General features: G+C 44.2%; 5 protein-coding genes across 5 annotated transcripts; 2 read left to right on the top strand and 3 right to left on the bottom strand.

Annotated features, from left to right (window-relative positions):
* Nucleotides 1-297: 297 nt before the first annotated feature.
* On the bottom strand, nucleotides 298-2,529 carry LOC131294403 (toll-like receptor 6). Its single transcript, XM_058322453.1, has 2 exons — nucleotides 2,495-2,529; nucleotides 298-2,392 (listed from the first exon to the last, which is right to left on the bottom strand). The coding sequence occupies exons 1-2, from the start codon at nucleotides 2,527-2,529 to the stop codon at nucleotides 298-300; spliced, it is 2,130 nt and encodes a 709-aa protein (XP_058178436.1).
* Nucleotides 2,530-4,485: 1,956 nt separating this feature from the next.
* Nucleotides 4,486-6,300, bottom strand: LOC131294413 (carboxypeptidase N subunit 2-like). Its single transcript, XM_058322464.1, has one exon. It carries the CDS (start codon nucleotides 6,298-6,300, stop codon nucleotides 4,486-4,488), a length of 1,815 nt encoding a protein of 604 aa, XP_058178447.1.
* A 2,373-nt stretch (nucleotides 6,301-8,673) lies between these two features.
* LOC131294458 (carboxypeptidase N subunit 2-like) lies at nucleotides 8,674-10,488 on the bottom strand. Its single transcript, XM_058322507.1, has one exon. It carries the CDS (start codon nucleotides 10,486-10,488, stop codon nucleotides 8,674-8,676), a length of 1,815 nt encoding a protein of 604 aa, XP_058178490.1.
* A 1,418-nt stretch (nucleotides 10,489-11,906) lies between these two features.
* Nucleotides 11,907-14,498, top strand: LOC131294550 (uncharacterized). The gene is given in 7 exon segments (XM_058322598.1): nucleotides 11,907-12,032; nucleotides 12,150-12,511; nucleotides 13,031-13,504; nucleotides 13,946-14,072; nucleotides 14,145-14,216; nucleotides 14,276-14,365; nucleotides 14,433-14,498. Coding segments are annotated over 7 exon segments (1,317 nt in total).
* A 1,133-nt stretch (nucleotides 14,499-15,631) lies between these two features.
* LOC131294583 (gustatory receptor for bitter taste 66a-like) lies at nucleotides 15,632-23,387 on the top strand. The gene is made up of 6 exons (XM_058322632.1): nucleotides 15,632-16,137; nucleotides 16,976-17,764; nucleotides 19,086-19,227; nucleotides 21,222-21,290; nucleotides 23,016-23,105; nucleotides 23,271-23,387. The coding sequence occupies exons 1-6, from the start codon at nucleotides 15,632-15,634 to the stop codon at nucleotides 23,385-23,387; spliced, it is 1,713 nt and encodes a 570-aa protein (XP_058178615.1).
* Nucleotides 23,388-23,498: the final 111 nt, after the last annotated feature.

Genomic DNA, 23,498 nt, shown 5'->3' on the forward strand with positions numbered 1-23,498 from the left:
TTTTTTCTTAACTTTAGCAATTTCAAAAATTGTTATCTGACGATTATAATAATTTTCGGCGGTTATGTAAGTTTTATCCGTTTATCAATCTTTCAGACATCAAATATTTTTGCTTTCACTTGTTTTTTATTTGTAATCTGACTAACTTCAACGATTTTTGATGAAAAGGAACCACATCTGTATCGTTCATTTCATGCCAGAAGATTTATCTCACCCAGTACAATATGGGATCATCTAGTACTGAGCGCAACAGGATATCATTTTATCAGCCGTACAAAACATTATGCAAGTTTTCGCTCAGATGTCGTTATCCACTATCGTCGACAGGCTGCTGTCCCTGTTGACATACCGTCGGCGTTCGACGCTGTGCAATCGTCGGATCTTACTACGAAGAAGAGAAAAAACGGACACCCCCGTCATGATACACACCAACACCAACACCGCAACGAGCAGGCCTGTTGACGCATCTCCAGCACTGCTGGCGGACTCCACATACTGCATCTGTTGCTGCTTATCAGCCCCAACCAGCCCCCCACGACCAAGCGGCAATGACATGCTACCGAACCACTCCTCTAATCGCTTGGCAAGATTTGTCACCTTGTCGCGGCTCTCCTTGGCCACCTCGAGCGCTTGGTCAACCCGGAACGACTGGGTGTTGATCTTCAGCTCAAGACGCTCCTCGGACAGGCGCTGCTTCTCGAGCGTGAGATTGTTCACACTGTTTATCATCCGCTGCAGCTCTTCAGCTCCTACGGCGGACATGTTGGTGCGATTTGAGAGCAGCGAGAGGCGCATGTCGAGAAGGGACTTGCGGAGTTCGACCAGCGAGCTGTCGAGCGAAATTTGACGCCGCGTTAGGTCAAGAATCGTTCCCTCGAGCTTATCCATCTTGTTGACTGCCGCAGTGTGATCCTTGCTGAATCGCTGTACGTCGTCCAGCACGCTCTGGAGCATGGTCTGTAGGACGTCAGATTCGGAGGCGTTCGCGCCGAGTAGATGCTGCACGGTTGTGTTCCAGTTGCGGATCGGGTTTTTCTCGTCGTAGCAGTAGATGCCTTTAACGTTGGTCTGCTTCTGCACCTCTTCGGTGGTATCACCCTTGATAAGCTTGATCCCGTGCTCGTTACAATACCGCACGATGTTCGTCAAAAACGTGCAGTTCCAGAGATTGTCCACTAGACCGAGCTCAACCAACTCCGGGAACATCGTCTTCAAACTTTTATACTCGATCGACTTCAACCGGTTACCGTCCAGAAAGAGCGTCTTCAGGTGGGTAGATGAGGTTAGAATATCTAGATCAAACTGGTCTAGGTTGTTGTTGGATAAGTCCAGCCATTGCAGTAACTCCTGTTGAGCGAATGTACCATGCTGCAACCCGGTCACATCCGTTCGCTCCAAACGGAGCTGCTCCAGTTTGGTGAGCTTGGCAAAGCTATCGATCGCCAGTGAGCCAAGCTTGTTGTTCGTTAGATCCAATATCTTCAGCGAGCGCATCCAGTTGATCATTTCAATCGATGACAGTGAGTTGTTCTCCAGTTTGAGCGTCTCTATCGACATGTTCGCAGAGCGATCGCCCAAAATTTGCGTGATTTGATTATTGTCCGCCATCAGCGTCTCGATCCATGGAGAAAGGTACAACTCCTCTAGTGAATTGTTACTTACCAGCACCGTTGTCACTCGCGCATTTTGTAAATTCAGCTTTTTAAGTTTGTTGTTACTCAGTGACACGAGCAGCAAGCTACCGGTGTTGAACACGTCGTCGCCTACAACACTGATCCGGTTATCGTGCAGTCGTAAGTACTGTAACTTGGTGTTCGCCTCGAAAGGTTTCCCGTCGATCACCTCTAGCTCGTTTTTGTTGAGGAAAAGATAGCGCAGGGCAACCAAATTCGAGAACAACGCACCATCCAACAGCCGCAACTTGTTGCCCTGCAAATAAAGGATTTGCAACGCAGGCATCGTGTAGAATGCCGTGGGTTCAATGGTGGTGATACGGTTGTTCGATAGATTGAGCGTCACTAGTGCAGAGGCTCCTGAGAACGCGTAGCTTTTCACTTCTTCCAGCGCATTTAGGGATAGGTCGAGCAATTGCAAGAAAGCGGCGTGCTCCATACTGTATCGATTGATCTGCTGGATGTTGCAATTGGATAGGATTGCATTGGTCAAGCCTTGGAATGTATCAAACAACTTTTTTGGCACTTCATCGAATGTAGAATTCAGAAACTTTGCTAATTTCTTGTATTGCCCATATTCACAACTGAACCTGTAGCTCAGTGAAGCGTTGATGTACACATTTGAAAAAGTTGCGTTTTCTCCGTAATATCCAGAATATGATGGATTGTCACACGTGTAAACGTAGCTCTGCGATATCCCCGTGTCTATTGCAGAAATCCTATAAAAGATAAAACCAGACAGTTAGCTTTATGCTGCGCTTAGAGAATTTCTTTCACTAAACTCTGTTTTTTGAAGAGTTCGTTCTTCTTTTGATGCTCACAATAACACAACACCAAGAACGCTGCTGGTTCTCATGGTTAGATACTGCTGCTTGACCTCTCGATGTGACTCCACGGGACAGACTGAACCGTATCACTTCGCCCTTGCTTCCGTTAGCTACATTTCGGAGACCAGCTGCATCTGTCCCTCTGGAGTTTGATAAGAATGTTTGTGCATAAATAGAAATACTGGCAGCGCAAAAACAGCTGAAGAAGAAGAACCACTCACCACTCGATATCCCGGTTTCAAGCCACCCTTATCAGTTTTTTTCTTCCACCAATACGGCTTTACTTGGTTTTTGACAAAAAAAAATCATGTTCATGCAAAAGTCATTATTTGCTTCCATTATTTACTCCTCCAGACTTTATCCATTTAAACCAAACACTAAGCACGCAAGTGATTGATCAAATGTTTTGATTGTCATCACGCTACGTAAAAAATATCCCGCTACGATACGCATAGACAAGCTACTTAACTATTGCTATCAGAAGAAGTTTTTGATGGTTCGTTTCTTTCTCCGTTCTACCAATTGGAAGGTCGAAACTCGTTCACCATCGACGAGGGTCTCATTCATTTTGGTGAAATGTTAGGAAAAACGCCTCGGCAAGGAGAGCATTCTTCCCTGCACCAGCTTAATGGTTGCAAGCTCGTCGAGGTCTGAGCATAAAGAATGGAGTGATGCAGACGAAAGTCCTTGTACTTCTCGTTGGTCTTCCATCGAGAGAACGAAACGATCCTGGGTTTGACCCACTTCATCGACCAGGACATCCAGTAGTCGTAGCTCTCTCGGTGACGGACGATGAGTCCCATCTACATTCAAACTTGGCCATTACCTCATCAAATAAAATGTGTGGCCGTATTTGCCAGTATCCGTTTCCTCGCGGCACTGTGAGAGACGGAAGAATAATCCTCACAGCAATGCCTTGAGGTCTGAGAAGGAGAGTACATGGATTCCTGTTGTTTTGAGTTGTGTCTGTACAGACGCAGACACGTAGCAGCGATCGATGCGCGAGCCCGAACCACATGTGATGTATGAAAACTTAACACTGTTGCCTTTGAGAGTTTCCCTACTATCGCACAAACCTACGGTATCTACGGCATTTTGCAGTGCGGGGCTGAAGTTTCCAACGCTCATTCCATCTTTCGATTTCAACACACAGTTGAAATCTCCAGCTAGAATGACGGGTTCCCGTACATCCCGCCGATAGAAAGGCAATGTTCGAATGAAAACATCCTCCCCCTCGGCCCTGCGCTGGCTTCCGGATGGAGCGTAAATATTGCATAGGGTGGCGGTATTCTCAAACCGAACGCAGATCAAACGTGAGTCTAAGCTGCGCTCGACGTGAGAAAGTTGTAGGCGCTCGCGTATAGCGATCGCTGTCCCCTTCTTGACTTCATCAACGTTTGTCAGTACGTTGAAGCCAGAGATTATCATGTCAGGGTTATATACTTCTTGGAGAAATATAAAACCCACGTAGGCTGTCCGAGTAAAATTGGTCAGTGCGTCAAGTTTGGTTTGATTTGATATTGCTTTCAGGTTAACTGAACCAATATTGAAAATGATATCACTTAAGTCATCCATCATCAAGGCAGTTTCAGACCGAAAGATCGAAAACAGAAAATAATTATCCAGCTTGTAAATGATTTTTAAAACGATTGCTATCCTGTAGCGATCGATCATTATTCATTGCTTCTTTATTAACTTTAGCAATTTCAAAAAAAATGTTATCTAACGATTATCATAATTTTCGGCGGGATGTTCTTCATCTAAGTGTTATCCGTTTATCAATCTTTCAGGCATCATCGTATTTTAGCTTTCACTTTTTATAGTTGTAATTTGATCTACATTTGAAGATTTTTGATGTAGCATATTTGTAGCGTTTATTTCATGCCAGAAGATTTATCTCACCCAGTACAATATGGGATCATCTAGTACTGAGCGCAACAGGATATCATTTTATCAGCCGTACAAAACATTATGCAAGTTTTCGCTCAGATGTCGTTATCCACTATCGTCGACAGGCTGCTGTCCCTGTTGACATACCGTCGGCGTTCGACGCTGTGCAATCGTCGGATCTTACTACGAAGAAGAGAAAAAACGGACACCCCCGTCATGATACACACCAACACCAACACCGCAACGAGCAGGCCTGTTGACGCATCTCCAGCACTGCTGGCGGACTCCACATACTGCATCTGTTGCTGCTTATCAGCCCCAACCAGCCCCCCACGACCAAGCGGCAATGACATGCTACCGAACCACTCCTCTAATCGCTTGGCAAGATTTGTCACCTTGTCGCGGCTCTCCTTGGCCACCTCGAGCGCTTGGTCAACCCGGAACGACTGGGTGTTGATCTTCAGCTCAAGACGCTCCTCGGACAGGCGCTGCTTCTCGAGCGTGAGATTGTTCACACTGTTTATCATCCGCTGCAGCTCTTCAGCTCCTACGGCGGACATGTTGGTGCGATTTGAGAGCAGCGAGAGGCGCATGTCGAGAAGGGACTTGCGGAGTTCGACCAGCGAGCTGTCGAGCGAAATTTGACGCCGCGTTAGGTCAAGAATCGTTCCCTCGAGCTTATCCATCTTGTTGACTGCCGCAGTGTGATCCTTGCTGAATCGCTGTACGTCGTCCAGCACGCTCTGGAGCATGGTCTGTAGGACGTCAGATTCGGAGGCGTTCGCGCCGAGTAGATGCTGCACGGTTGTGTTCCAGTTGCGGATCGGGTTTTTCTCGTCGTAGCAGTAGATGCCTTTAACGTTGGTCTGCTTCTGCACCTCTTCGGTGGTATCACCCTTGATAAGCTTGATCCCGTGCTCGTTACAATACCGCACGATGTTCGTCAAAAACGTGCAGTTCCAGAGATTGTCCACTAGACCGAGCTCAACCAACTCCGGGAACATCGTCTTCAAACTTTTATACTCGATCGACTTCAACCGGTTACCGTCCAGAAAGAGCGTCTTCAGGTGGGTAGATGAGGTTAGAATATCTAGATCAAACTGGTCTAGGTTGTTGTTGGATAAGTCCAGCCATTGCAGTAACTCCTGTTGAGCGAATGTACCATGCTGCAACCCGGTCACATCCGTTCGCTCCAAACGGAGCTGCTCCAGTTTGGTGAGCTTGGCAAAGCTATCGATCGCCAGTGAGCCAAGCTTGTTGTTCGTTAGATCCAATATCTTCAGCGAGCGCATCCAGTTGATCATTTCAATCGATGACAGTGAGTTGTTCTCCAGTTTGAGCGTCTCTATCGACATGTTCGCAGAGCGATCGCCCAAAATTTGCGTGATTTGATTATTGTCCGCCATCAGCGTCTCGATCCATGGAGAAAGGTACAACTCCTCTAGTGAATTGTTACTTACCAGCACCGTTGTCACTCGCGCATTTTGTAAATTCAGCTTTTTAAGTTTGTTGTTACTCAGTGACACGAGCAGCAAGCTACCGGTGTTGAACACGTCGTCGCCTACAACACTGATCCGGTTATCGTGCAGTCGTAAGTACTGTAACTTGGTGTTCGCCTCGAAAGGTTTCCCGTCGATCACCTCTAGCTCGTTTTTGTTGAGGAAAAGATAGCGCAGGGCAACCAAATTCGAGAACAACGCACCATCCAACAGCCGCAACTTGTTGCCCTGCAAATAAAGGATTTGCAACGCAGGCATCGTGTAGAATGCCGTGGGTTCAATGGTGGTGATACGGTTGTTCGATAGATTGAGCGTCACTAGTGCAGAGGCTCCTGAGAACGCGTAGCTTTTCACTTCTTCCAGCGCATTTAGGGATAGGTCGAGCAATTGCAAGAAAGCGGCGTGCTCCATACTGTATCGATTGATCTGCTGGATGTTGCAATTGGATAGGATTGCATTGGTCAAGCCTTGGAATGTATCAAACAACTTTTTTGGCACTTCATCGAATGTAGAATTCAGAAACTTTGCTAATTTCTTGTATTGCCCATATTCACAACTGAACCTGTAGCTCAGTGAAGCGTTGATGTACACATTTGAAAAAGTTGCGTTTTCTCCGTAATATCCAGAATATGATGGATTGTCACACGTGTAAACGTAGCTCTGCGATATCCCCGTGTCTATTGCAGAAATCCTATAAAAGATAAAACCAGACAGTTAGCTTTATGCTGCGCTTAGAGAATTTCTTTCACTAAACTCTGTTTTTTGAAGAGTTCGTTCTTCTTTTGATGCTCACAATAACACAACACCAAGAACGCTGCTGGTTCTCATGGTTAGATACTGCTGCTTGACCTCTCGATGTGACTCCACGGGACAGACTGAACCGTATCACTTCGCCCTTGCTTCCGTTAGCTACATTTCGGAGACCAGCTGCATCTGTCCCTCTGGAGTTTGATAAGAATGTTTGTGCATAAATAGAAATACTGGCAGCGCAAAAACAGCTGAAGAAGAAGAACCACTCACCACTCGATATCCCGGTTTCAAGCCACCCTTATCAGTTTTTTTCTTCCACCAATACGGCTTTACTTGGTTTTTGACAAAAAAAAATCATGTTCATGCAAAAGTCATTATTTGCTTCCATTATTTACTCCTCCAGACTTTATCCATTTAAACCAAACACTAAGCACGCAAGTGATTGATCAAATGTTTTGATTGTCATCACGCTACGTAAAAAATATCCCGCTACGATACGCATAGACAAGCTACTTAACTATTGCTATCAGAAGAAGTTTTTGATGGTTCGTTTCTTTCTCCGTTCTACCAATTGGAAGGTCGAAACTCGTTCACCATCGACGAGGGTCTCATTCATTTTGGTGAAATGTTAGGAAAAACGCCTCGGCAAGGAGAGCATTCTTCCCTGCACCAGCTTAATGGTTGCAAGCTCGTCGAGGTCTGAGCATAAAGAATGGAGTGATGCAGACGAAAGTCCTTGTACTTCTCGTTGGTCTTCCATCGAGAGAACGAAACGATCCTGGGTTTGACCCACTTCATCGACCAGGACATCCAGTAGTCGTAGCTCTCTCGGTGACGGACGATGAGTCCCATCTACATTCAAACTTGGCCATTACCTCATCAAATAAAATGTGTGGCCGTATTTGCCAGTATCCGTTTCCTCGCGGCACTGTGAGAGACGGAAGAATAATCCTCACAGCAATGCCTTGAGGTCTGAGAAGGAGAGTACATGGATTCCTGTTGTTTTGAGTTGTGTCTGTACAGACGCAGACACGTAGCAGCGATCGATGCGCGAGCCCGAACCACATGTGATGTATGAAAACTTAACACTGTTGCCTTTGAGAGTTTCCCTACTATCGCACAAACCTACGGTATCTACGGCATTTTGCAGTGCGGGGCTGAAGTTTCCAACGCTCATTCCATCTTTCGATTTCAACACACAGTTGAAATCTCCAGCTAGAATGACGGGTTCCCGTACATCCCGCCGATAGAAAGGCAATGTTCGAATGAAAACATCCTCCCCCTCGGCCCTGCGCTGGCTTCCGGATGGAGCGTAAATATTGCATAGGGTGGCGGTATTCTCAAACCGAACGCAGATCAAACGTGAGTCTAAGCTGCGCTCGACGTGAGAAAGTTGTAGGCGCTCGCGTATAGCGATCGCTGTCCCCTTCTTGACTTCATCAACGTTTGTCAGTACGTTGAAGCCAGAGATTATCATGTCAGGGTTATATACTTCTTGGAGAAATATAAAACCCACGTAGGCTGTCCGAGTAAAATTGGTCAGTGCGTCAAGTTTGGTTTGATTTGATATTGCTTTCAGGTTAACTGAACCAATATTGAAAATGATATCACTTAAGTCATCCATCATCAAGGCAGTTTCAGACCGAAAGATCGAAAACAGAAAATAATTATCCAGCTTGTAAATGATTTTTAAAACGATTGCTATCCTGTAGCGATCGATCATTATTCATTGCTTCTTTATTAACTTTAGCAATTTCAAAAAAAATGTTATCTAACGATTATCATAATTTTCGGCGGGATGTTCTTCATCTAAGTGTTATCCGTTTATCAATCTTTCAGGCATCATCGTATTTTAGCTTTCACTTTTTATAGTTGTAATTTGATCTACATTTGAAGATTTTTGATGTAGCATATTTGTAGCGTTTATTTCATGCCAGAAGATTTATCTCACCCAGTACAATATGGGATCATCTAGTACTGAGCGCAACAGGATATCATTTTATCAGCCGTACAAAACATTATGCAAGTTTTCGCTCAGATGTCGTTATCCACTATCGTCGACAGGCTGCTGTCCCTGTTGACATACCGTCGGCGTTCGACGCTGTGCAATCGTCGGATCTTACTACGAAGAAGAGAAAAAACGGACACCCCCGTCATGATACACACCAACACCAACACCGCAACGAGCAGGCCTGTTGACGCATCTCCAGCACTGCTGGCGGACTCCACATACTGCATCTGTTGCTGCTTATCAGCCCCAACCAGCCCCCCACGACCAAGCGGCAATGACATGCTACCGAACCACTCCTCTAATCGCTTGGCAAGATTTGTCACCTTGTCGCGGCTCTCCTTGGCCACCTCGAGCGCTTGGTCAACCCGGAACGACTGGGTGTTGATCTTCAGCTCAAGACGCTCCTCGGACAGGCGCTGCTTCTCGAGCGTGAGATTGTTCACACTGTTTATCATCCGCTGCAGCTCTTCAGCTCCTACGGCGGACATGTTGGTGCGATTTGAGAGCAGCGAGAGGCGCATGTCGAGAAGGGACTTGCGGAGTTCGACCAGCGAGCTGTCGAGCGAAATTTGACGCCGCGTTAGGTCAAGAATCGTTCCCTCGAGCTTATCCATCTTGTTGACTGCCGCAGTGTGATCCTTGCTGAATCGCTGTACGTCGTCCAGCACGCTCTGGAGCATGGTCTGTAGGACGTCAGATTCGGAGGCGTTCGCGCCGAGTAGATGCTGCACGGTTGTGTTCCAGTTGCGGATCGGGTTTTTCTCGTCGTAGCAGTAGATGCCTTTAACGTTGGTCTGCTTCTGCACCTCTTCGGTGGTATCACCCTTGATAAGCTTGATCCCGTGCTCGTTACAATACCGCACGATGTTCGTCAAAAACGTGCAGTTCCAGAGATTGTCCACTAGACCGAGCTCAACCAACTCCGGGAACATCGTCTTCAAACTTTTATACTCGATCGACTTCAACCGATTACCGTCCAGAAAGAGCGTCTTCAGGTGGGTAGATGAGGTTAGAATATCTAGATCAAACTGGTCTAGGTTGTTGTTGGATAAGCCCAGCCATTGCAGTAACTCCTGTTGAGCGAATGTACCATGCTGCAACCCGGTCACATCCGTTCGCTCCAAACGGAGCTGCTCCAGTTTGGTGAGCTTGGCAAAGCTATCGATCGCCAGTGAGCCAAGCTTGTTGTTCGTTAGATCCAATATCTTCAGCGAGCGCATCCAGTTGATCATTTCAATCGATGACAGTGAGTTGTTCTCCAGTTTGAGCGTCTCTATCGACATGTTCGCAGAGCGATCGCCCAAAATTTGCGTGATTTGATTATTGTCCGCCATCAGCGTCTCGATCCATGGAGAAAGGTACAGCTCCTCTAGTGAATTGTTACTTACCAGCACCGTTGTCACTCGTGCACTCTGTAAATTCAGCTTTTTAAGTTTATTGTTACTCATTGACACGAGCAGCAAGCTACCGGTGTTGAACACGTCGTCGCCTACAACACTGATCCGGTTATCGTTCAGATGTAAGTACTGTAGCTCGGTGTTCGCCTCGAAAGGTTTCCCGTCGATCACCTCTAGCTCGTTATTGTTGAGGAAAAGATAGCGCAAGTCATCCAATTTCGAGAACAACGCACCATCCAACAGCCGCAACTTGTTGCCCTGCAAATAAAGGATTTGCAACGCAGGCATCGTGTAGAATGCCGTGGGTTCAATGGTGGTGATACGGTTGTTCGATAGATTGAGCGTCACTAGTGCAGAGGCTCCTGAGAACGCGTAGCTTTTCACTTCTTCCAGCGCATTTAGGGATAGGTCGAGCAATTGCAAGAAAGCGGCGTGCTCCATACTGTATCGATTGATCTGCTGGATGTTGCAATCGGATAGCATTGCAATGGTCAAACCTTGGAATGTATCAAACAACTTTTTTGGCACTTCATCGATGGTACAATTCAGAAACTTTGCAAATTTCTTGTCTTGTGCATAATTACAAACAAGTCTGTAACTCAGTGAAGCGTTGATGTATACGTTGTTAAAATAGGCGTCTTCACTGTAGTCGTCATATTCAGAATATGAATGTTCAGTGACACACTTGTATTCGTAGCTCTGCGATATCCCCGTGTCTATTGCAGAAATCCTATAAAATACAAAAACAGATAGTTAGCTTTATGCTTTGCTTCGAAAATCCCTTTCACTAAACTCTTTTCGGAGCGTTAGTTCTTCTTCTGATGCTCACAATAACACAACGTTAAGAACGCTGCTGGTTCTCATGGTTTGTTACTGCTGCTTGACCTCTCGATGTGACTCCACGGGACAGACTGAACAGTAACGCTTCGCCCTCGCTTGAGTAAACTGCATTTCGGAGACCAACTGCATCTGTCGCTCTGGGGTTTGATAAGAATGTTTGTGCATAAATAGAAATACTGTCAGCCTAACAACATCACTCCAGTGTCGATAGTTTGGTTTCAAACCACCCTTATCAGTTTTTTTCTTCCACCAATACGGCTTTACCTGGTTTTTGACAAAAAAATCATGTTCATGCGAAAATCATTTCTTCCTTCCATTATTTACTCCTCCAGACTTTATCCATTTAAACCAAACACTAAACACGCAAGTGATTGATCAAATGTTTTGATTGTCATTACGCTACGTAAAAAATATCCCGCTACGATACGCATATGAGACAAGCTACTTAACTACTGATATCAGAAGAAGTTTTAAGTCGGATGGTGGAAACAACTATCGAATGTATGCTTTTAAATATCTACCACAACAGAAACTCTAAAACTCTGACCCTTCTTTATCTGAATTTCTCCACGAACTTCCGGTTGGGATTAAGTAGAAGTGAGTTCTTTATGATTTCACTCTGGTTAAAGTATCAAGTTGAGCCTTTGTGTTATGATTCACACCTAGCAATTGTGTACGTACATTTCTTTGCCATGAAACCACTGGAGTTAGCTAGAAGCTTCGTTTGCACACGATTGTTAATTACTGTGACTTTTAATGGCTTTCATCAAACATCCCGTTAGCCGATTGATTGATGAACTAGCACAATCGATAAAAACAAAGCAACAAATGCCTGTTTCAATCCAATCAGCCGCACGTGAAACACTTCCCATTGGTTCTTAAGCGAACAGTGCTGAGCCGGTGAACTATTTTCCAAGCAATCACGGAACAGTGTTAGCGAATCCGTTCGGAGGCACACAAGTCGAAGCTTTCTGGTTCGTAGCGCTCTTCCGTGACTAATCTGAATCCTGCCCCAAGCGATGGTGCGCCGTAGGTGGCAGCTTGATTTGCAGACCGCGTTGATCCCGCTGTACGTCGTTTCGAAATTTTGCTGCGTAAACGCTTACACCTACCGCTGGATGTCGTTGCGGAATGCACCGGACTCGGTTCGCAGCACTGGGAAAACAGGAGAAACGAACAACAATCCCCCGGGCCACGTCGCGGTCACGTTGACTGATGCTTTCGTCGACGGCAGCCATCACCCCACAGGGCCACAGGGAAAGGAGTCGTCATCGACATCGCCATCGTCGTCACCTTCCGCGATGCTGTCGTTTTCGGCCTTCGGTATTCTGCACGCGGTGGGATGCAGTGTGGGGTATGCCACTTACCATACCGTATCCACGGTGACCCAAACGAGCAAGTTCACTGATCCGAACCTGGTGCGGGTAGCCATATCCCTGAAGAATCAGTACACGGGATGCATCATGGTGCTGGCGCTCGTCGGACTGTCCGTATTGAAGCAGCCAACGCTCGATGTGCTTCTGCGAAAACTCCTCCGAGTTGACGAGCAATTGGCCGCCATTCGTGCCGGGCTGCCCAGCAGGCTGCAATCGCCGACGGTTAACAACAACACACTCTGGTTAAGGTAAGCAAGGTGTACTGTAGCTTCCTAAAATAGGTTTGAATGTTACCAATTCCCATGATTTGGACAAAAAATATTCAGTTTTCGAAAGTGAGAGTAAATACATGATACAATCAGTAGGTACTTGCTTTAGACAACAAAATTTTAAAGTTTTTAGGGACATCCAGCATCAAAAGAGATTCATAAAAAACTAGTTCATTTAAAACGCGATATGTAGATTCAACGCAATTTTGAGGTGATTTGAATAGTTCTTTAAGCTTGTGTTGTTTAAAGACGTTAAATATTATTTTCTACACCAAAAAGAAATAAGTCAAGACTGATTTCACTTAGTTACGAACATTTACGCCTCAGATTAATCCGCATAACAGCTGTTATCAGAGGAAGTCAGCTTGAGTAAAACACCCCCTGGCTAAGTATATTGTCAAAGCTACAAAAATGCATTGTAACGGCTTCATTATCGCCACATTTATACGACTACACTGCAACATTAAGAACTCCACCGTGTCCTCTACCCTCCCGCAGGAACGTTGTCCTCATGCTTGTGGTTGGAGTCGGCGTGAAGGCGTATCTGGAGAGAAAAAACTGCCTCATGTACATTCGCGACAGTGGCGCCCCGTGGTATTACTACTGCCTGGTGCTCTGCTTCGTCCCGCAGACCCTCTTCGTCGTCTGCCAGCTGCAGTCCGTGGCGTATGCGTTGCTGCTGCGGGACCGGTTCGCCCAGCTGAACCATTGGCTTCGGCAGCTGCAACCTCATCTGGCACGTGGCAGCGGGACTGCGTTCTGGTCGCTCGGACGCATCGCTGCAACCCACGGCGAGCTGACGAAGGCCGTCGGACTGCTGAACGATTCGTTCGGCGTGCAGAACGCCATCCTGCTGCTTAATCAGTTCGTCACGCTGGTGGAACTGGGCTATAACACCTGCATGATGGTTGTCCGGTAAGTAGCGATGTCCGGTTCATTAACGCGAGTAAATACAATTGAATGGAACGCTCCGTAATCGGTACGGTAAACGTTATCGACTGGATAGAACATTGGTTACGTAATCATTTTACTTGCTTCACACCTTTTATTTGACAAAATTCCAGGAACACTGTTTTCTTTTCTTTTGTCATGTTTAATAACTTTATCGGATTCATTTTGTTCAAGAATAATATTTTTAGTAATTCTCAAAAGTACTTTGAAATACTTTAGAGCAGACTGAGTTTCATTGAGACTGTTTTATTTAACGATTCAGATTTGTTTGTAATATTTTCGTTTAAATCAAATTTATTTTGGATCTGTTTGAGAAATTGTAGTATTTCTATAAGTTCTGCTTTTCATTTCCATATTATCTACCAGATTTTTTATTAGATTAAATTATTATTTGATTTGTTCGACTTTTATTAACAATTCAGTTTTTATACTGTCATTTGAATATCAATATTTCCCAACCAGGACTTCGGAAGACGAATCGCAACAGGCTGATAATCTTGAAGATTTTCATGAAACCCTCACCTGGGTTGCTTGGTTTGTGCTGGAAATATTTGTTCTGTGCTACTTTAGCCACATCACAGTTGATGAGGTTGTATCATTGCTCTTTATCCCATCCCGGGCATGATAAACCCAAACAACCATTTTCTCTTCTTTTTCTTAGGCTCAAGCCACTGCCAGTCTCTTGCGACTTCCGACGGTGTACGACATCGAGCAGGGGCCACACTATCGAATGGTAAGAAGGTACATTTATTCGCATCTGAATCTCTAATTGTAACTGTATTTCTCTTGAAGGTTTCCCTGGAGCATATGAACCTAATGAGTAGGAAAATCTCCATCACCAGCGGTGATCTGTACGACATCGATATGTCGTTATTTTACGCGGTAATGTTCCCCTCTTCAGGCGGTTAGTTCATGCTTAATCTGCTTTACTTCTCTATGTTTGTACTAGATAATTGGCGCCACCTCTACTTATCTCATCATACTGGTACAATTCGATCAATCGTTCAACCAATAATGTTGAACGATCCGGTTGTGGTTGGTAATTAAAAACGCAAACGCATGATGCAGCGCGCAACCGTATCGGGGGTTAAATCTGGGAGCAGTTGCATTCCGTTGCATGCTTCGCATTACATTATGATTTAATTATCCCATTTAAATGCACGCGAAAATGAGGGCACGCAAATTCGCACAACAAACCGCACGTTGCATCGATCTGCCTGCCTGCGTTGTGGTGCAATATTGATTGTAATCACTTCCACCGAACTCATAACGATGGACCGCATAGGCAATGACCTTCACGTCGACTCTACCCATTGAGATGCTTTTGTAAAACAGCTCTGTATGCAGCAAGTACAAAAAAATATACTTATGAATATTTCACAGCACCGTCGTTTTATATCACACCTCTCGATAACTGGAAAACATTGATCGACAAAAATATTTGCATTATGATGGTTTGATGTTATTTGAATGGCATTTAAATTGACTTTATTTATCTCTACTCGTGTAATATAATGCTGATAAACATATTTTGGCGATATTTTAACCGGAAGTAATAAAATGCACTCAAGTGAAATGCAATGTACTTTACTCAGTTCATGTTCCATCTTTGAATTTCTGTCTTTTTGTACGTACTGACAAATATTTTTGTAATACTTTCATGGTAATCTTCGTGTATAACATGGTAATGGGAGGGTAGCCGATTACAAGTGTTAAGTTAATTACATGCTTGTTCTACATTTTAATCTAGTAGTAATGGTAATGAAGCTTATAAATGATTCGCCATTATACTTTCGGCTACTTCCGACGAATCGTACGCATGTCCAGCAGTGATGGATATTTCTCATTCATGAGCAGAGTGGTCATAATTCACCATAAATCAACGTTTGCCCACGGCACCCCAACAATTAACACGAACCACCAGTTCTCCATGCTTTGGAGGTCAGTCGACAGCAAGCAGTTCGTTCGTGTTGCCACAAACTGTTGGGTTATGAATTGTGAAAATCTCTGCGAGCGCAGTTTCAAAAGTTTTCCGGTCAATGTGTGGTTCCCGAAACACTAGATAAATATTTGGGACGGGAATTGTTTCTGCCGGTCGCTTGGCTTGCGGTGTGTGACAGTTTCGATCAAAGCGTAGTAATTATCCCAATGGTTGCGAACAACCCTACCGGACGGGACAAACTGCATCCCGATGCACCAAAACCCCAACAAACTGATGCAAGCAGCAGGAAAAGTTTTCTCCGGTCCCTCCGACCCCTGCACTGCCTATCGACGGTGTTCGGTTTGTGGCCTTTTCTGACCTTGCAATCGGCGGTCGTACCTAGCGGGCAGCATGAACCCCTCCGCACCTCACGTTGGTGCTCGTCCTACTCGCTGTTGCTTATGCTGGCGTACAGTGCGTTCCATCTTTACATCAACTACACCGATTCGTACGGTGCGGGCATGGGTGCGGATGGCAGTGCGGAGGTGAACTTTGTGTCGATCGTGATCGACATTTACAACCGGTACTCGGGACTGGTTTTGTTCTGGCTGCTGCATATCCTCGCCTTCGCGACCCAGCGCACCCTTGGGGACACAATTGTCGGTGTCATGCTGGTGGACGAACAGATTGAGCAGCGCCTGTCGGTGACTCCCAACCATTCGCGGTGGTGTCGGTGAGCAGAAGGATAAACATAAACATCATTGTGTTTTGATTCATTAAGTTAAGAGCTGAAAACAGTTTGTATGATACAAAACTGTTTATGATACATTTTTGACTCTGATGATTTGGAATTGCATTTTTAATATAAATGTGATTACTATTTTTCCATATTTCATGAACATTGATTTAGTCAACGAAACTAACACTTTTAATTACACGATTCGAATGTAATACCTTCATTTAACTTCATTTTTGCTTAACATACATAGTTCATAACATTACAGTAATACTTTATTACTACGTTTGATACTACGGAATCGTTACGATACTACGGAATCATTTTGCATTTTCATACGTAAAATAGCTCACACAGTTTTTGGAAAAAATTATCAAATGATTTGAAAAAGAGAGATTTGGAAAAAATTATCAAATGTCATATTTTTTGTTTAATAGTAACCACTTTATCACAAACCACAATTCACTTCGAAAATACATTTATGACTACCAGGAATCGATACCCTGGATTAATTCGTTCCAGATAATTTTCCGAAACTAAATCATTTAATGCCACGATTGAATGTAATACTAACTACTATGTTGCTAACCGAAATTCACTACGTAACAGTATTTAATGGCTACCAGGAATCGTTTTCTAACTGCGTTCTTCAAATGAATGGTAACTGATGATTCTGTTGAAATTTCTATTGGATTATTTATATTTACCAATAATCAAATAGATATAAACAAAGATACTGTTTTTTTATTATATTTTAACCACCATGATCAAGTTTCGTAGTCGTAAATCAATTAACCATGTTCAATCGGAATAAGCATTATTCACTCGATTGCAGATTTATTTGCCTGCACGTGACTTTTATTTTCCTCGCCATCGGCATCTCCGAGTGGTACAACTGCATCATGTACATGAGCGACTTCATCCCGGCATCGCAGTACTGCATTTTCCAGTGCTTCATCACGATGCTGACCAGCTCGACGGTCGAAATCCAGTATATGGCGCTCGTGAGCTTGATCAAAAGTCGCCTCCAGCTGATCAACGACCTGCTGGTGCAGTTGAACGCCTACGGGACCGACCAGGAGCGGGCTCATTACGAGCAGCTGATGGGTGGTCGCCCATCCATTGTCCACCCCGAAGGCTTTTCGACGCCACCGACGGTGAACTTCTTTCTCGATGAAATCGTGTCCACGTACGCCGTCCGGCGATCGGGCACGATTGATGCCGCGATCAACATAAATCCCCTCGCCAGACAGTCGTCAACCGGTAATCCACCGCCAGCGATTCCCGGCGGCGATCAACAGAGCTGGCTGAAAATCAAGCGGCTGCAGCATAAAATAATTACGGTCAACCAGGCGCCTCCATCGGAGCCCGACGCGGGGAACCGGAGCGCCCGCGGTCCGACTCAATTTCCGCTCCTGGTGGCCAGCCTGATGAATTCTCAATCGGCAGCGTGCGAACACATCAGCATGAAAATAATTAATGATATAAAAAATTTATACACACATTTGCATTTATTATCGCTGAATATTAATAAAGCGTTCGGGGCGCAGTTGATTTTCATCCTGATGACGCTGTTCGTCACGCTCACCACGCTGCTCTACTACTGCACCATGAAGCTGTTCCGGTAAGTCGGGGAGGTTAACCGGGAACCATTCAGCTGTTGATTATCGCTACGTTGCAGGCCCTATTCAACGCTTAAGGAAGCGAAAACTACGCTCCAAAGCGGAACGTATGCCAGCGAATCGATGCTGCATGCTTCCGAGAGAGTAATTTTCCCTTTCCTCGTCATGTTCGGGAAGTGCATATCTTTACCAATTTTTTTATTTGCTTTGGTTTTATGCTCAAAATAAAACACACCGAAGGGTAAATATTCACTCGCGCTGGAGAGCAAACTTTAATTATCGTTAACGAACGGTGAATACACGGAAGTAGGAAAATAATAATGAGAGCTATTTTCTCTTTCCAAAACGAGCAGCGATATAAAATTCATGTGAAAACTTTTAATTATCAAGACAATAAGCGTGCACTGTTAAGAATGCTTCTGCAATAGCTGAACGCTTTTCAATTCGATTAAAAATGCACTCCAACTAACCGGGTCTGGAAACCCATCAAAAGTTGATGTTTCCAATGTATAAAACAAAAATTAAAGCTCGAGGATAGTTTAAGCGGAATCTTGTTTTAAAATACCCTTTGGAACATGTGAGCACAGCACCCATTAACATAGTTGCGTTAGTGTTTATTCAACTGTAGCTTTTTTTTTGTTTGGTGTATAAATTTGATCTTTCATTTCGAAGTTTTAAATAACTAATCTGTAATGAAAATTTCTCTTTTACTATCAAATTATTGAATTTTATATAGGTGTTTATATAACCTGATTTTTATTACATCTTTCATCTTTAGTAAGTAACTTTCTAAACAAAATGGAACCCACGCAAGAAAACATGAGCATCCGAAGTGAAATGAAATAGAAACACAAACAGACAAAAACACAAAAAGACTACCAAGACTATTTTGATAACAGCAGCAGATACTACACATCAAAGTATAGCAACTTTCTCCTCAAAAAATCCGGCAGAGTAAATAAGTTTTTAAGCACAAACCTAGCTGAGTTGTAAAATGAACTCGAAATGGTAGATAGTGAAAAATAATGGAATCTATCCTTTGCTAGTTTGATGTCAAGTGGCACTACAAACGGAATGCATCCGATACAAGCTATCGACATTATTCCACTGCTTTTGATGATCATACTTTTTTTTTGTACTCCTCCATTTTTCAATTACCAACTCAACCTTCGCTCCCGAAATGGTGCCCCACTAACCGTCGTGCGGAGGAATTCGTGTGGAAAAACCTTGTCCATGGATGCACCGGCTTGACACTTCACATCGATCACCGAAAAACTGCCGCTGGGAAACGACGGGCTTGACCCGACCGCACAACCCCACCAGCATGCTCTGGCTCGGACAGCGGGCATCGCTCGGCGATTTGATTACAACGTTCTGGGCAGTCCTGAGCACCCTCTCGTGGGCCTTCATCTCCACGTTCCGGATACTGCGGATCTGCAGCGTGTGTAACTCGGCGAAAAGCGAGGTAATTGGGAGGAAAAAACGTATCTCCACAGGCTGCAGCCTGAGCACGATGGGTCCTTGTTCCCGGTGCAACACAGGCTGCAACGAGTGCATTTTTGCAAACGGAAACCCAGAAAGCTCACCATCGGGAAAATGGTATTAACAGATCCTTTTCCAACGAAAACTACACTCACTCGGGACTAACTCATTCGCACACCCTCACACACACGCCCCGACCGTACTTCAACCCCATCAAGCCATGACTCACTAATGCATTCGCTGTATTCCGAAAGGTTGCTCACGCTAGCAAAAATCACTGCACTGGACTCAAATTCCAACCATCTAGCCAAACACGCCAGACAAGCAGGGCAGATGGTCAACAAGCGCATCATGTTTAGATGCATGCAAAGATATGCTAATCAAGCGACACTCGGTGCTGGTGCACAGTTTTGCAGCTTCGGTCCGTTCTCGCTGCCGGGCTCGTATCGTTTGTATTTCCGGATACGGAAACCGGTGCCACTTGGGTATTGATTGTTCTTGCTCCCCTGCCAACCGAAGCTAGCGAAAGTAAATTCAATTTCGAAAACAGTCCTATTCTCCATTTCAATTATTTCTATGGAAAATCACAAATTTTTAGCAAACCAAAATTTATATACAAGAATATAGAGCAATTTAACGCAATTGACGATATTTTAAACTAACAGTAAACGTAAATGAAAAGAAGCATAAATATCCCGCACAACAGATAACATTTGTTTTTGTAATTTCTACAAAATAGATTATCTTGGTGCAAAAATATTTTGATGATTCACTATGACAATTCTTTCAATTTGGTCACCAAAAGGTTAAAGAAATTCACTATTTAAAACATAAAGTATACCCCAGTAGTTTAATAACATCGTAAAACACGTCCTTAATAAAACTTTTTACAGAAAGCGTTTTTCTAACGAATATGTTGAAAAGATTCTTGCAATTATTTGAAATGACACAACAACAATGAAATGAAATGTTAGTGACAGATTTTCTCTCTCTTTGCTCTTTTGTAGATGAAGTAAACCGAAAAAAAATCGTTGCATAACGGTACGTTGATCGAACTCCTTTTTTAACCCTTTTAAACTGTTTAATTTTACGCAGTCTGCATTATACAAACGTCAGCAAAATAGTTTCTTATGAACTCAAGACTATTGCTATAAAACATGCTTCTAGATTTATGTTCTTACATGCTTCCAAAATGTTCAAGCACCTAACGCTTAACGAAAGCGTTGTGCGTGTTCTGTAGAGAATTACAATCAAAGTAGAAAAGGAGATACGTTACGATGAAATTATATTGATCTAAAGGATGACACAAGAAAATTGCGATTCATCAATCACCTCTTAAATATTCAGTACAATATTTTCTATTTAACGATTGACTTTTGAAACCTTTTTTTTATCTTTAGTTACCCTGGCGGCCTTTGCCGTTTTCATATAAATTATAGATAGAGCATTTTTTTAAAACGCTCCAAACCCCTTCAGTTTACAGTTCTTTTGAGATGATAAAGTTGTGCCGTGAAAAATTCATCAATCACCACTCATTTCTCGATTTATCGATCGCGTGCATTCATTATGCGTAAAAAGAAAGCCGTAAAAGTGCGCCGATCCCACCTGCATTGCCTCGTGAAGAAAAATTCCCAACTGCACTGGTGGACGTGGTGGACCGGAAATATTCCAGAATGCATAAATCCCACGCTCGCACTCGAATGCATCGTCGTTATTTTGAAGGGAGGGAAAATACTGTTGGAATCCTTTCTTTCTTTTTTCTTTGCATTTGCAAAACAAAAATGAAACACCCGCCCAATACGCTCGCTGCAGCTCGCCGATCCACTGATCCACGACCCCGTGAAAATATATTGAAACAGTGTTTAAAAAGTGGTTTTCTCTCCCCCACTCTTCTGCGTTAACTGCATCGCGCGCTGTTTTCCACCGGAATGCACGCAAACGTGGCGTGAAATATTCCCCTCGCATCCCGTCGTGAAGGCGCAAAAAATCGGCAGCCTGATACATGGGCTGGGCTGGAAAACAAATTGCCGCACCACCAAAGCGATGGTAAGTATCGAATGTTAGCCGAAATTTGGAGGCGGTTTTCCGCCTGGGGTTTTCTCTGCTCGCCCGGGGTTTTCTCTGCGTGCCAGAAATTGTCACTCACTACGAGGCAAAAACAATTTGCGTTTTAATACCACACTCTCCCTTCCGACTCCCGGTGACCCGATTTTTGACAGAAACCATAACCTGCCAACCCCACGGCCCTCCAGCTTTCCGCACGCACACGCACTCGAACCACAGTTTGGAACTCCATTTTTGGGATGCCTGTTCGGTGCCTCGACCGAAACCGAAACCCACCACACATTCGCTGGAATTGTTCCGTTTCGGTGGTATTGCACCGTGACACTATTTGCAAATCCACAGGACAAGTGCACGCAGCTCGGTGTAGTTACTCCGCCCTCCCGCTACCACCCCGTTCGAGCAATTTGCATTAGAATGTGTCGAAAACGAATGTGTTATGAATTATGTAACGCCCCCATTGTTGCAACTTTCCGGTAAATTGATTCAATATCCGTCCATTTTACGCACTCCCCAGCCAATGTGTTCAAGCGGCCAAAGCGGGACGATTTAGGTTTTTCGGCACAATGGTATGCGAACCATCCGTGGCCTCCGACGCTTCCTTCGAGCAACTGTGCGCGTATGTAGGTAGGGCCGGCCTATGCTGGTTGTAATGAATTGTTTCACACGATGGTGCGATGATTTGTGGTCAATATTAAGGGCGGACTGTCTACCGGTTTCGTCGGTGACCGTTTCGGTAGTTCCCGGTACCCGACCGGATTCGGCCGGACCGGGAGTTTATGTGGATGCGCCCAGTGCTAATGAATGGTCATAATTTCCTACCGTACTCGAACGCCATCATTCATCTGCTCCGCATGTGTTTGCGAAATTTGGGATCCTGAACCAGAGGAAGGAAGTTTGTAAGGGAATCTTTAGCCGGTGTTTAGTTGTTTGTTTCTAGTCTCGTTTGTTCCATCTCAAAAATGTTACTTATCAATGCAAAACATTATTTTTCTAAAGAAATTTTTCTTCTTATTTTTAAATGAGGATATCAATATTTTTCACACATTCAATTAATTCATCATTGAAATACAAAGTATCTTTTATATCCCACTCATTTGGAAAAAAATCATTACATGGTAATTTCTTTTTATTTTTGTTAGGTTAGGCTATAGCTGAGAAAATAAATTAATAAAGCTTTTTAACATTGGAATAAAAGTCAATCTGGTTTTCTAAAATATTGAGATTCCTATTTCCTATTGTTATTTCTATGCTATAGTAAAAATCCTTATTTAAGTACGATTGGACATCAACATTGAAAAAATATTCATACTAAACTTTCATTATAAACTTGTTTCTAATGCACACTTAGAAGCCTCGAATCTAGCAAATTAAATAGAATTACTGTAACAAAACAAGCCAAAATTACAGATATCCTCGATTAAAAAATCGTTTAGAACCAGGAAACACTCTCACTTATACATTTTCTACGGATGTGTATACGACAGTACTAACGCGTGTACTTGTAAATCTTTCTTTTATGTGATTTGAAATGTGTACAACGTTCCATAATGTTCGAATAATTAATTTCATGTCCAAATTCCGATGCATAAAGTGGTAAAATGGTGTTAATTGAATCATGCTACATATGCTTTGGATCCATTGCAAATCAATTAAATCTGGTAATAAGTATCGCCATCCGCTTTTCCCGATCTGCCCACCATTCCGTAGGTTCGCGTACTATCGCTGCAGCTCCAGCAGCAACGCATCGAGTTTACCGCCGGTGGGTTGTTCGCCATCGATCACGGACTAATGTTTAACGTGAGTATGAACAAACCTTCCCCACGGGACCTGGCCCCCGCACAGGGGGAGAAGCCGGATTCCCACCGGCACAACGCAACTGAAGCGTAAAATATTTACCATCTGTAATTGTTTTCCATTTTCATAACCCCCCCTTCATCGGTTGTCCCTCGCCTCGGCGCGCAGATCGTCGGCTCGCTGGCCACCTACCTTCTTATATTGATACAATTCGATATCGCGCAGAATGGGGCGAAGTGGAAATCGGACCCAACGGAGCGGCCGGCCGCGGACGGACGCCCGTGAGTGCGAATACATTTCGGGCCGGCGCACATTCACCGATAACAAATGGCATCGAGGATCAAAGCATCGTCGCATCCGGAATGCATAATCCCCCAAACAACCGACGGAAGGATC

This window comes from Anopheles ziemanni, chromosome 2 (genome assembly GCF_943734765.1).
Source record: "Anopheles ziemanni chromosome 2, idAnoZiCoDA_A2_x.2, whole genome shotgun sequence".
NCBI lineage: Eukaryota > Metazoa > Arthropoda > Insecta > Diptera > Culicidae > Anopheles > Anopheles ziemanni.